The sequence below is a fragment of the Notothenia rossii genome (genome assembly GCF_949606895.1).
Source record: "Notothenia rossii genome assembly, contig: scaffold_64, whole genome shotgun sequence".
Taxonomy (NCBI): Eukaryota; Metazoa; Chordata; class Actinopteri; order Perciformes; family Nototheniidae; genus Notothenia; species Notothenia rossii.
Window position 1 is genome coordinate 90,582 of NW_027639736.1, and position 14,741 is coordinate 105,322.

Genomic DNA, 14,741 nt, shown 5'->3' on the forward strand with positions numbered 1-14,741 from the left:
GCTAACTTCAGGTAAACTCTGGGTTTCCGGTCCTACGAAGCTGGTTCTCTTTTTAGCGGGCTAGATCTCCATGGTAACTGATGCTGAGCGGCTAACCTGCCCCGGAGCAGGTTAGGTTGCAGGCTAAGAGCTCAACTCAGTGAAAGCACTGCCTGCTGACCAATCAGAGCTCAGTGTGCAGAGTTTAAAGCGACTAAGTCATATTACAGGAGAAAGGAAATACAGAAAAGCTGCCGTTGCAGAAAGACGGCCGGCAGAAATCAGCGACTGTGTGAACGTGAACATGAATAGAATATCACCTCCCATCTTCAGAGCAATCTGACTATTAGAACATTAGCGTTAAGAAAGCTTACTTAAATATCTGCCACAACATAAGTAACCGGATCAGAGTAGCATTGAGTACAGTCCACGGCATATGTTACGACCCGGGGTCGTTATGTTGTTTGTGTGCAGGTATTTTCTTCCTCCTGCTGTTTCTGTGTGTGTATGAGAGAACAGGTGGTGCCCGGTAGCTGATTGGCTGCCTCCTGCATGCTGATTGGCTGCCTCCTGCATGCTGATTGGTCCACCTGGGGAGACGGGAGCATATTAAGCTGCAGCCGTGCAGTTCCTCGGCCGCTCTCACTGACTCAACTTCTCCTTCTCCCAACGTGGCGCTTGATTTGATATCTTGTTCTGTGGTGCTGTGTTCACACGTTGGTATCGTTTTGTCCTTCTCCTCTGGCTGCGAGCTAGCTTCACCTCACCTGTCTTTGAAAGACAGACGTATGTTCTCAGGAGTGCACACCCTTTTGTTTTCTACTGTTTAAGTTCGTATAGGTAAGGAGCTGTATATTTATTTTCTTGGTTAGGTAAGATTTTGAGTTTAAAGGTTTGTTTCTTTTTTGTTGGTTTTGCTACTCCTGTTTACCAAACGCTTTCTCTGACTCGGTGTCCGTGTTCTTGGGAGTGGGAAGAACGGGGAGAGTGCACATTTTGTGCTGCGCCTAGGTTCCCCTAGACCTGGGCGTAACACATATCACATCATAATGTATCATCTCCTTATCTGAGTCAGCTGAGCCGTATCTGGCCGTGCAACACTCACAGTGTCACATACTGGATGCAGAAGGATTATTTGAAGCAACACATTAAGTTGAGGAAACACTCGAGTCAAATGTAATGAAAGTCAGATGGTGTCTTAGACGGGGCAGTGATATCATAAACCTGTTCATGTACGCATTCAAACACTTGTTCTGTTACCAGCTGGATTCACCTTGCAGGTGCAGCTATGTAGCTTTGATCCTGGATCAAGTGTTTAAGTCATGGATGTTTAAAGTTTAACTTCTTCATGTGTCTAATATTATAGTTGACTTTTCATTCAGGAAGTATGACGCTGCGCTGTCAGTAGCTTCTCCATGTTTGTGATTGGTCGAATGCTCCAGATACCACCCCTTTCATGTGAACGCTCCTAACTAGATAGGACACGGCTGGTTTGAGCGATCCACTTGATAACCAGCGTCGTAGGATCGTTTAGCGAGAGCACGTATGTTTTGGATTAGGCCAACCGGCTAACTCAAACATATCCAGGTTAGGTTGAACCAGCTTCGTAGTACAGGCCTCTGGACAGATGTGTTTACCTGTTCAAATGTGTTTACCTGTTCAGATGTGTTTACCTGTTCAGCTGTGTTTACCTGTTCAGATGTGTTTACCTGTTCAGCTGTGTTTACCTGTTCAGATGTGTTTACCTGTTCAGATGTGTTTACCTGTTCAGATGTGTTTACCTGTTCAGATGTGTTTACCTGTACAGCTGTGTTTACCTGTTCAGATGTGTTTACCTGTACAGCTGTGTTTACCTGTTCAGATGTGTTTACCTGTTCAGATGTGTTTACCTGTACAGCTGTGTTTACCTGTTCAGATGTGTTTACCTGTTCAGATGTGTTTACCTGTACAGCTGTGTTTACCTGTTCAGATGTGTTTACCTGTACAGCTGTGTTTACCTGTTCAGATGTGTTTACCTGTTCAGATGTGTTTACCTGTTCAGATGTGTTTACCTATTCAGATGTGTTTACCTGTTCAGATGTGTTTACCTGTTCAGATGTGTTTACCTGTACAGGTGTGTTTACCTGTACAGGTGTGTTTACTTGTACAGGTAAACACAGCTGTACAGGTGTGTTTACCTGTACAGCTGTGTTTACCTTTTCAGATGTGTTTACCTGTACAGCTGTGTTTACCTGTTCAGATGTGTTTACTTGTACAGGTGTGTTTACCTGTACAGATGTGTTTACCTGTACAGGTGTGTTTACCTGTACAGGTGTGTTTACCTGTACAGATGTGTTTACCTGTTCAGGTGTGTTTACCTGTACAGATGTGTTTACCTGTTCAGGTGTGTTTACCTGTACAGGTGTGTTTACCTGTTCAGATGTGTTTACCTGTACAGGTGTGTTTACCTGTTCAGATGTGTTTACCTGTACAGGTGTGTTTACCTGTTCAGCTGTGTTTACCTGTTCAGATGTGTTTACCTGTACAGGTGTGTTTACCTGTACAGGTGTGTTTACCTGTACAGATGTGTTTACCTGTACAGGTGTGTTTACCTGTTCAGATGTGTTTACCTGTACAGGTGTGTTTACCTATGCTCTGGATGGTGTAAGCGCATGTGGCCCAGCTCAGCACAGGGACTCGGGGGTCCTGCTCGTTGGGGTTCAGCTTCAGAGACACTTTATATATAGACATGCTGAAGGTGGTGATCATCTCACTGATGCTGCTGGAGAAGGGGTTCCTGAACACACACACACACACACACACACACACACACACACACACACACACACACACACACACACACACACACACACACACACACACACACACACACACACACACACACACACACAGTTTACTTTATCTGAAGCTGAATGAAGTTAGTGTGACAGTTTCAGGTACGGTCAGCTAACTCACTGAGGAGTAAAGTCCACTCTGAAGCCTTCAGGAACCTCAGGCTCTGTCCCCTCTACACCTGAGACACACACACACACACACACACACACACATACACATACACATACACATACACACACACATACATACATACATACATACATACACATACACACACACACACACACACATACACATACACATACACATACACATACACACACACAAACACTTTATTTATGATCAAAATATTGTGAGTCTTTTCTTCAAATGATTGACAGGTGACTGACCAGACTGCTTCCTGTGGGCGGAGCATAGTGCTGCGATCTGCTGATTGGTGGTTTCAAGCCACGTCTCGAGACTGGGATGATCCACACTGAGAAACACAAAAGATCAGGTGAGTGTGTACCTGAGGCCAGGTGTGTGTGTACCTGAGGTCAGGTGAGTGTGTGCCTGAGATCAGGTGTGTGTGTACCTGAGGCCAGGTGTGTGTGTGCCTGTGCTCAGGTGAGTGTGTGCCTGTGCTCAGGTGAGTGTGTGCCTGAGATCAGGTGTGTGTGTACCTGAGGCCAGGTGTGTGTGTGCCTGTGCTCAGGTGAGTGTGTGCCTGAGATCAGGTGTGTGTGTACCTGAGGCCAGTTGTGTGTGTGCCTGTGCTCAGGTGAGTGTGTGCCTGTGCTCAGGTGAGTATGTACCTGTGCTCAGGTGAGTGTGTGCCTGAGGTCAGGTGAGTGTGTGCCTGTGGTCAGGTGAGTGTGTGCCTGTGCTCAGGTGAGTGTGTGCCTGTGCTCAGGTGAGTGTGTGCCTGTGCTCAGGTGAGTGTGTACCTGTGCTCAGCTGAGTGTGTGCCTGTGCTCAGGTGAGTGTGTGCCTGAGGTCAGGTGAGTGTGTACCTGAGATCAGGTGAGTGTGTACCTGAGATCAGGTGAGTGTGTGCCTGAGGTCAGGTGAGTGTGTACCTGAGGTCAGGTGAGTCTGTACCTGAGGTCAGGTGAGTGTGTGCCTGTGCTCAGGTGAGTGTGTACCTGTGGTCAGGTGAGTGTGTGCCTGTGGTCAGGTGAGTGTGTGCCTGTGCTCAGGTGAGTGTGTACCTGTGGTCAGGTGAGTGTGTACCTGAGGTCAGGTGAGTGTGTGCCTGTGCTCAGGTGAGTGTGTGCCTGTGGTCAGGTGAGTGTGTGCCTGTGGTCAGGTGAGTGTGTGCCTGTGCTCAGGTGAGTGTGTGCCTGTGCTCAGGTGAGTGTGTGCCTGTGGTCAGGTGAGTGTGTACCTGAGGTCAGGTGAGTCTGTACCTGAGGTCAGGTGAGTGTGTGCCTGTGCTCAGGTGAGTGTGTACCTGTGGTCAGGTGAGTGTGTGCCTGTGCTCAGGTGAGTGTGTGCCTGTGCTCAGGTGAGTGTGTACCTGAGGTCAGGTGAGTCTGTACCTGAGGTCAGGTGAGTGTGTGCCTGTGCTCAGGTGAGTGTGTACCTGTGGTCAGGTGAGTGTGTGCCTGTGCTCAGGTGAGTGTGTACCTGAGGTCAGGTGAGTCTGTACCTGAGGTCAGGTGAGTGTGTGCCTGTGCTCAGGTGAGTGTGTACCTGTGGTCAGGTGAGTGTGTGCCTGTGGTCAGGTGAGTGTGTACCTGTGGTCAGGTGAGTGTGTGCCTGTGGTCAGGTGAGTGTGTACCTGAGGTCAGGTGAGTGTGTGCCTGTGCTCAGGTGAGTGTGTGCCTGTGGTCAGGTGAGTGTGTGCCTGTGCTCAGGTGAGTGTGTGCCTGTGGTCAGGTGAGTGTGTACCTGAGGTCAGGTGAGTGTGTGCCTGAGGTCAGGTGAGTGTGTGCCTGTGCTCAGGTGAGTGTGTGCCTGTGCTCAGGTGAGTGTGTACCTGTGGTCAGGTGAGTGTGTGCCTGTGCTCAGGTGAGTGTGTGCCTGTGGTCAGGTGAGTGTGTGCCTGTGCTCAGGTGAGTGTGTACCTGTGGTCAGGTGAGTGTGTGCCTGTGCTCAGGTGAGTGTGTACCTGAGGTCAGGTGAGTGTGTGCCTGTGCTCAGGTGAGTGTGTACCTGAGGTCAGGTGAGTCTGTACCTGAGGTCAGGTGAGTGTGTGCCTGTGCTCAGGTGAGTGTGTACCTGTGGTCAGGTGAGTGTGTGCCTGTGCTCAGGTGAGTGTGTACCTGAGGTCAGGTGAGTCTGTACCTGAGGTCAGGTGAGTGTGTGCCTGTGCTCAGGTGAGTGTGTACCTGTGGTCAGGTGAGTGTGTGCCTGTGGTCAGGTGAGTGTGTACCTGTGGTCAGGTGAGTGTGTCCCTTTGGTCAGGTGAGTGTGTGCCTGTGGTCAGGTGAGTGTGTGCCTGTGCTCAGGTGAGTGTGTTCCTTTGGTCAGGTGAGTGTGTGCCTGTGGTCAGGTGAGTGTGTGCCTGTGCTCAGGTGAGTGTGTACCTGTGGTCAGGTGAGTGTGTGCCTGTGGTCAGGTGAGTGTGTACCTGTGGTCAGGTGAGTTTGTGTGGGGCAGCAGGGGGATCACGGTGTTGCTCAGGCATTCACACAGCGGACAGAGGAACTCTCCGTGCTCCACGTCGTAGCTCGTGTGTCCTCTGAGGCGCTGCTGCCTCCGCTGCTCCTTCACCTGCACCGCCTCAAAGTACCTGTGGATATAAATAGAATAGAAAGCATTATTTATTATATTTAATATGATTTATTATTTTATAATAACACGATTTATAATAATGCTGTGCAGGCCTCACCTCTGCCAGCAGTTGGCGTGCATGATGTGTCCACAGCTGGCGGTGTGTGTCCCCAGAGACAAATCAGGGTGCATGAAGAGAGGGTCGTAGTGCACTGAAACACACACACACGTCATTCAACAGTGCTGAACACAGATTGGCTGCTGCCCTGATGATGTCAGAGTGACGCCCTGATGATGTCAGAGTGACGCCCTGATGATTTCAGGGAGACGCTCACTTGGCTCAGGTAAGATGCGGCGGCGGTTCTTGGACAGGACGGTGGACCTCTGGACGAAGGCAGCCAGCACCATGGCTCTGCCCTGACCTCTGACCTCCTGCTCCTCCTGGCACAGGATGCAGGTAACCAGCTGACGGCTCTGCGCTGCACTTGACCTCCGGGGGCCCAAACACACCTGAGACACACAGGGGGGGTCCGACCTGGGGGGACTGGAAGGGGACCAAAGACCATTTATCAGCCTGGTGTACATGTGTGCCTGCTTTCTGCAGCAGTGGATAGGTGTACAGGTGTACCCAGGTATATACAGCTGTGTAAAGATGTATCCAGGTATATACAGGTGTGTACCAGTGTACCCAGGTTTGTACAGGTGTGTAGAGGTGTATCCAGGTGTGTACAGGTGTGTAGAGGTGTATCCAGGTGTGTACAGGTGTGTAGAGGTGTGTAGAGGTGTATACAGGTGTGTACAGGTGTGTAAAGGTGTACCCAGGTATATACAGGTGTGGTCAGGTGTACCCAGGTGTAACCCAGGTTAAAAACCTTCAATCCTAGCAGGCTTCCGTAGCTCAGTATAAATGGCAGCTAGGTCACTTCCGTTTCCTTTGCTGGTCGTTTGTGATGCTAGTGCTACGTTGATGCTACATGCTACACACAGGGATTCCTCCACGATTCCTAAACAGATTAACGTTTTGTTAACAATCGCTGCAATCAGCGGTGATTCTTGTATTGGTAGAATGTATGTAAAATGTTTAATGTTATTGGAATGTGCCCGTTAGCTTAGCGGCTAGCGGTTAGCATTTTCAATAGAAAATCTACATTGATATAGCTCCCGTTAGCTTAGCACCTAGCGGTTAGCATGCAAATAGTATTGCTAGTAGAAATATCTTATGCATGGGTCTTCACTGATCCCAATTACTTTAAGTGTAACCTTGTGGGCTTTTGGCTATCAGCCCTGAAGTATTGTTTTGCTGATTAATGTTTTGTATAGAAATGGATATAGAAATGTTGTACAACCAGAAATGTATTTAAGAGATTTATACAACCAGAAATATATTTATTTTATTTAAGAGATTTATTTTTATTTTTATTGAAATGCTTAAAGGGGAAGATACTAATTATTCCTTGTGACCTTTTACAGGTCAGGTTTTTTGTTTGGATATATTTTTTTTGCCAGGCCGCACCTGCTGCCCTTTCATGGACCTTGATGGCGAGCTAAGATTCTAAACCTATCCTCCCTGCCACATGGTGAAGTAGGATTAAACGGAAATTAATGAACTTTACCCCGGAAGCTTTTCTTTTGTTGTCTTTTGCCTTTACTGGGCACCTGAAAATAATCGTGTGAATTTGAAAGAACTTGTTGATATCTTGAATACAACTATTTTGTAACGCATACCTGGTTTCAGTTTGTATTTTTCACACACATTGAGCTACATAGTCGTTCCTAGTTCTTCTGAATATCACTCATTTAATTACAGCTAATACACTTGCTACACAGGTGTATACAGGTGTGTACAGGTGTGTAGAGGTGTATACAGGTGTGGTCAGGTGTACCCAGGTGTGTACAGGTGTGTAGAGGTGTATACAGGTGTGGTCAGGTGTACCCAGGTGTGTACAGGTGTGGTCAGGTGTACCCAGGTATATACAGGTGTACCCAGGTGTGTACAGGTGTGGTCAGGTGTACCCAGGTATATACAGGTGTGTACAGGTGTGTAGAGGTGTATACAGGTGTGGTCAGGAGTACCCAGGTGTGTACAGGTGTATGCAGGTGTGTACAGGTGTACCCAGGTGTGGTCAGGTGTACCCAGGTATATACAGGTGTACCCAGGTGTGGTCAGGTGTACCCAGGTGTATGCAGGTGTGTACAGGTGTACCTGCTCTCCGCAGTGGACCCTGAGGCCTCCAGGAACAGATCCTTGTTCTCGTTGATGAAGTGTTTCTGCATCTCGGACATCTGAGCCATGATCTTCTCCCTCCGCAGCCGAGCCATCTCCGCCTTCCTCTTCCTCTCCAACTGATCTCTGTCGCGCAGCGTCTGCAGAGACACACACTCAGACTGAGACAGGTGTGTGTGTGTGTGTGTGTGTGTGTGTGTGTGTGTGTGTGTGTGTGTGTGTGTGTGTGTGTGTGTGTGTGTGTGTGTGTGTGTGTGTGTGTGTGTGTGTGTGTGTGTGTGTGTGTGTGTGGTTGTGTGTGTGTGTGGTACCTCCTCCAGTCCTTGTCCTGGTCTCACGGTGACGGTGGAGCTGCAGGACGATCGTTCTCTCATGGTTTTCACGTTAGCCACCATCTGAACAAAAACACACTCGTCATTATCAGACCACCTTCAGAGCCCAGCTGGAGGTCCTTCAGAGCCCAGCTGGAGGTCCTTCAGAGCCCAGCTGGAGGTCCTTCAGAGCCCAGCTGGAGGTCCTTCAGAGCCCAGCTGGAGGTCCTTCAGAGCCGTGGTGGTGGTTCTTTAGAGCAGGGGTTGTGCATAGAAGTTTTTAAGGGGCGGACTGGCCATCTGTAGAATTTCCCCGCAGCGAGGCTCTCACTGTTGACAATCCACTAGCGCAGTGTTTCTCAAACCTTTTCATACGAAGCTTCTCACTGCAACAGTTTATAACATCCTAATAATGACAGCTTAACTTCTCTACATCGCCTCGTTCACACATTAAATCAACAATACAAAAACAACTACGGGTTATATAAGCTTTTAGTTCAAATGCGATTTAAAATGCTCTCAGGTTTTACACCTCTTATGAAATGTAGACTACATTTATCACAGAGTTTATGTCCAACAGACTCTCCGATCGTTGGCTACTGAGAGAAATGCTAAACACACCGCATGTAGTACGACACAAACCTCTGCTGTGGATTTTCTAAACTAAATAAAGTTAAACTATGATCGCAGGCCCACGTTGAACTCTCTGAGGTCTGAGCCCTTTTTTCACACGTTCGGCTCGTCTGGGCTTTTCTTGTAGAAATGCTATTAAAACATGAACCTTGGTGACCGTCGGGCTGGCCTGCATGGTCTGCCCCAACAGCCTCTGATCGGCAACAGACTTCATGCAAAGCTTCATTGGATGCATATATTAGATAATACTCTCTATCTCACTCCTAACGTCTAAATCTACTTCCAGCATGAATACATGTTCATGTTGACAGGGGGTCGCCTGCTTTAGAGGAGGGACTCACCTTCAGGATCCAGGTGATCATGTCTTTGTGGACCTCCAGGTGAGGAGCGTTCTGCAGACTCTCCAGCAGAGCCAGAACACTGCCAGAGGGGCTGGGGGCCTCGCCTGGACCTGAGCACAGTATATATAACATATAATAATATAATACCACTGGGGGCCTCACCTGAGCACAGGTAGATACCCCACCACATGATACATAACACACATATTAAATAGTGTACTGACGGGTGATCTTGCAGCTGTATCTGAAGGAGACGTCCTCCTCTCCTCTGGTCTCCAGCTGCTGCTGCTCCTCCAGGAGAGCCAGACCCACCAGGTGCAGCACCTACACACACACACACACACACACACCACACACACACACACACACACACACACACACACACACACACACACACACACACACACACACACACACACACACACACACACACACACACACAAACTTTAATCCTGAAAGTTCTATGAATCCTGAGAGACTTGATGTGCCCCTCCCTGTCTCACCCCTCCCTCACCCTCTGCAGCATGGCCTCGGTCCACACCCCCCCACTGGGCTCTCCGGCCCACAGCAGCACGGCCCCCTGCAGAGCGAGCATCAGGTCAGACTGAAGGAGGTTCACCAAGCTACTGAAGAGAGGAGAGAGAGGGGGGGGGAGAGGGGGGGGGAGGGCTGCGCGCGCGCGCACGCACACACACACACACACACACACACACACACACACACACACACACACACACACACATTAATGCTCCTCCTCCTCATCAGTATGATAGTGTACCTGTAGCTCCGCCAGGTGTGTGCCCCAGGTGTGTGTCCCAGGTGTGTGTTCTCCAGGTGTGTGTCCCAGGTGTGTTCCCCAGGTGTGTGTCCCAGGTGTGTTCTCCAGGTGTGTGTCCCAGGTGTGTTCCCCAGGTGTGTGTCCCAGGTGTGTGTTCTCCAGGTGTGTGTCCCAGGTGTGTTTCGCCAGGTGTGCTCTCCAGGTGTGTTCCCCAGGTGTGTCCCAGGTGTGTTCGCCAGGTGTGTTCCCCAGGTGTGTCCCAGGTGTGTTCGCCAGGTGTGTCCCAGGTGTGTGTTCTCCAGGTGTGTGTCCCAGGTGTGTTCCCCAGGTGTGTGTCCCAGGTGTGTTTGCCAGGTGTGTCCCCCAGGTGCGTTCCCCAGGTGTCTGGCCCAGGTGTGTTCCCCAGGTGTGCTCTCCAGGTGTGTTCCCCAGGTGTGCTCTCCAGGTGTGTTCCCCAGGTGTGTCCCAGGTGTGTTCGCCAGGTGTGTTCCCCAGGTGTGTCCCAGGTGTGTTCGCCAGGTGTGTCCCAGGTGTGTTCGCCAGGTGTGTTCCCCAGGTGTGTTCCCCAGGTGTGTTCCCCAGGTGTGTGTCCCAGGTGTGTTCTCCAGGTGTGTTCCCCAGGTCTGTTCCCCAGGTGTGTTCCCCAGGTGTGTTTGCCAGGTGTGTGTCCCAGGTGTGTGTCCCAGGTGTGTTCGCCAGGTGTGTTCCCCAGGTGTGTGTCCCAGGTGTGTTTGCCAGGTGTGTTCCCCAGGTGTGTCTCCCAGGTGTGTTTCCCAGGTGTCTAGCCCAGGTGTGTTCCCCAGGTGCGTTCGCCAGGTGTGTGTCCCAGGTGTGTTCCCCAGGTGTCTAGCCCAGGTGTGTTCCCCAGGTGCGTTCGCCAGGTGAGTTACCTGTGTCTTCTCCTCTCTGTCTCCTCAGCTTCCTCTGAGCCTCCTCAGCCTGCAACACACAACACAGCCCAGTGTTTCCCACAGATCAGAAATATACTTGGGGGGGGGGGAGGGGTGCTGATAAGGGGGGGGGGTTGAGGTGACGTGCCTTTGTGACGTGCAACAACATTAACATAAACCTTTCGGTTGGTCGCTTGTTAGCAGACTCTTCACTAAGTGGCAGAGCGAACAGGTGCAGGCAGGGCCCTTAGTGATAGCCCTATAGTTTAAAACTACCCACAAATAAACATATGGACATGGGTTACTATTTAAAAAAAATATTAAATGTATTTAGGAACCTATCCATGTGATTTAAGTGGGGGTGGACCTCAAGCCCTCTAGGGGGGTCCGGGGGCATGCATCAATCTGGTGCATTTTGAGGGGAAAATAAAGAGACTCGATCTCAGAAACACCCTGATGAAACAGAACTGTATACATTTCAATAATCATAAGATCATGGCCATAACCAACAACATACCATCCATCAACAACAACATACCATCCATCAACAACAACATACCATCCATCAACAACAACAACAACATACCATCCATCAACAACAACATACCATCCATCAACAACAACATACCATCCAGCAACAACAACATACCATCCAACAACAACAACAACATACCATCCATCAACAACAACAACATACCATCCATCAACAACAACATACCATCCATCAACAACAATATACCATCCAGCAACAACAACATACCATCCATCAACAACAACAACAACAACATACCATCCATCAACAACAACAACAACATACCATCAACAACAACAACATACCATCCATCAACAACAACATACCATCCATCAACAACAACATACCATCCATCAACAACAACATACCATCCAACAACAACAACAACATACCATCCATCAACAACAACATTCCATCGACAACAACAACAACAACAACAACAACATACCATCCATCAACAACAACATACCATCCATTAAAAAAAACATACCATCCATCAACAACAACATACCATCCATCAACAACAACATACCATCCATCAACAACAACATACCATCCATCAACAACAACAACAAACCATCAATCAACAACAACATACCATCCATCAACAACAACATACCATTCATCAACAACAACATACCATCCATCAACAACAACAACATACCATCCATCAACAACAACATACCATCCATCAACAACAACATACAGTACCATCCATCAACAACAACATACAGTACCATCCATCAACAACAACAACATACCATCCATCAACAACAACATACCATCCATCAACAACAAGATACCATCCATCAACAACAACATACCATCTATCAACAACAACATACCATCCATCAACAACAACATACCATCCATCAACAACAACATACCATCCATCAACAACAACATACCATCCATCAACAACAAGATACCATCCATCAAAAACAACATACCATCCATCAACAACAAGATACCATCCATCAACAACAACTTACCATCCATCAACAACAACATACCATCCATCAACAACAACAACAACATAACATCCATAGCCAACAACATACCATCCATCAACAACAACATACCATCCATCAACAACATACCATCCATCAACAACAACAACAACAACATACCATCTGTTAGAGCCAGTATTTTGATTTGATAAGAAAGGCCACCTAATTGTGACGTCTGTAGTCAACGCACTATAAAGGACTACAATTCCCACGGCGCCTGTGCTAAAGCCACAGTGATTGGCAACCTGTTGAGACGCCATCGAGGAACAGTTTTTAACCGTACTTATCTTACCGTACTCGTCCATACAAACCATACAAGTACCCTTTAAGTTATAAGCATTATCACGAAAGAAAGAATACATAAGTTGTTTGTTATTTCTTTTGAATATTGTAAAGGCCTATTTTCTTTGTTGCATGTGCAAAAGGTTGTTATTTTTATTTTGAGCAAACACATCGCAACGTCTTCTAAACCATCGGAGGCCAAGCAACACTTCAAACTGAGTAATTTAAGGAAAGAAACGAGTTAGAACTGTTTAAGGCGTCTAGTGGCTTGATGGAAAAACAAGGGAGGAAGCCACGACACCATCCATCAACAACAACATACCATCCATCAACAACAACAACAACAACAACATACCATCCATCAACAACAACATACAGTACCATCCATCAACAACAACAACAACAACATACCATCCATAAACAACAACATACCATCCATCAACAACAACAACAAACCATCCATCAACAAAATACCATCCATCAACAACAACAACAACATACCATCCATCAACAACAACATAACATCCATCAACAACAACATACCATCCATCAACAATAACAACAACAACAACATACCATATCCAATATGAAAAAACACTGAAACTTGTTTATTTATAGATTTTTGGTTCATTTATAGTTGTGAGTGTGTCTGTGCTCCTGAACCAGCCTCTCCTGTCTCCCCCCTCTCCCCCCTCTTCCTCCTCTCCCTCCTCTCTCCCTCCTCTCGCCCCTAAATGGGTCGCGAAATATACTTGGGTGGCCGTTAATATACCTGGGCGTCCCGCCCAAGTAAAGTCTATGTGTGGGAAACCCTGCAGCCCGCTACCATGACAACATAGCCCGTTGCCATGACATCACACAGACCCCCCCACCCGTTAGAATTACCTTGGACTGGTCTGCTCGGCTGTAGTGATGGAAATACAGGTTGAAGTGTTTCTGCCAATCAGATTGCAGCTCGTACAGACCCCGCCCCGTCACCCCCGGCTTCCTGTACAATCAGTACAAACAACATACAGTCAGTACACACAGTCAGTACACACAGTACAAACAGTCAGTACACACAGTACACACATTACACACAATAAACACAGTCAGTATACACAGTACACACAATACACACAGTCAGTACTACAGTCAGTACACACAGTAAGTGTACTAGAGACAGACGTCTATTTAAGGTGGACTGAAGTGTATTTAAGGTGGACAGAAGTGTATTTAAGGTGGACTGAAGTGTATTTAAGGTGGACAGAAGTGTATTTAAGGTGGACAGACGTGTATTTAAGGTGGACAGACGTGTATTTAAGGTGGAATGACGTATATTTAAGGTGGACTGACATGTATTTAAGGTGGACTTACGTGTATTTAAGGTGGACTGACGTGTATTTAAGGTGGACTGACGTGTATTTAAGGTGGACTGACATGTATTTAAGGTGGACAGACGTGTATTTAAGGTGGACTGACGTGTATTTAAGGTGGACTGACGTGTATTTAAGGTGGACTGACGTGTATTTAAGGTGGACTGATGTGTATTTAAGGTGGACTGACGTGTACTTATGTGTATTTAAAGTGGATATGTTAAAGTAAACTCACTTGAATGAAGCAACACTGTCGATGACTCTTTCCAGACCCGTCTCCTTGTTCCCCTGAAGAGAAAAACAGACAGACACAGGTAAACAGACAGACAGGTAAACAGACAGACAGGTAAATAGAGACACAGGTAAACAGACAGACAGGTAAACAGACAGACAGGTAAACAGACAGACAGGTAAATAGAGACACAGGTAAAAAGACAGACAGGTAAATAGAGACACAGGTAAACAGACAGACAGGTAAATAGAGACACAGGTAAACAGACAGACAGGTAAATAGAGACACAGGTAAAAAGACAGACAGGTAAATAGAGACACAGGTAAACAGACAGACAGGTAAACAGACAGACAGGTAAACAGACAGACAGGTAAATAGAGACACAGGTAAAAAGACAGACAGGTAAATAGAGACACAGGTAAAAAGACAGACAGGTAAACAGACAGACAGGTAAATAGAGACACAGGTAAACAGACAGACAGGTAAACAGACAGACAGGTAAATAGAGACAGAGGTAAACAGACAGACAGGTAAATAGAGACACAGGTAAATAGAGACACAGGTAAACAGACAGACAGGTAAATAGAGACACAGGTAAACAGACAGACAGGTAAATAGAGACACAGGTAAACAGACAGACAG

General features: G+C 47.5%; 1 protein-coding gene across 12 annotated transcripts in view; it reads right to left on the bottom strand.

Annotated features, from left to right (window-relative positions):
• Window positions 1–14,741, bottom strand: part of ubr2 (ubiquitin protein ligase E3 component n-recognin 2) — a 73,013-nt gene that overhangs the window by 8,063 nt on the left and 50,209 nt on the right. For all 12 annotated transcript variants that reach the window (XR_013804640.1, XR_013804641.1, XR_013804642.1 and 9 more), the window contains exons 22-35: window positions 14,103–14,155; window positions 13,398–13,500; window positions 10,689–10,737; window positions 9,535–9,689; window positions 9,245–9,344; window positions 9,021–9,130; window positions 8,047–8,130; window positions 7,715–7,875; window positions 5,847–6,055; window positions 5,630–5,723; window positions 5,369–5,530; window positions 3,204–3,289; window positions 2,935–2,992; window positions 2,607–2,755 (exon numbers count right to left, since the gene is read on the bottom strand). Coding sequence is in view for 1 of the 12 variants with exons in the window: in XM_079695708.1 (XP_079551834.1) it covers window positions 2,607–2,755; window positions 2,935–2,992; window positions 3,204–3,289; window positions 5,369–5,530; window positions 5,630–5,723; window positions 5,847–6,055; window positions 7,715–7,875; window positions 8,047–8,130; window positions 9,021–9,130; window positions 9,245–9,344; window positions 9,535–9,689; window positions 10,689–10,737; window positions 13,398–13,500; window positions 14,103–14,155 (1,573 nt within the window). In the remaining 11 variants the exon portion in view is untranslated. The remainder of the gene's footprint in view (window positions 1–2,606; window positions 2,756–2,934; window positions 2,993–3,203; window positions 3,290–5,368; window positions 5,531–5,629; window positions 5,724–5,846; window positions 6,056–7,714; window positions 7,876–8,046; window positions 8,131–9,020; window positions 9,131–9,244; window positions 9,345–9,534; window positions 9,690–10,688; window positions 10,738–13,397; window positions 13,501–14,102; window positions 14,156–14,741) is intronic.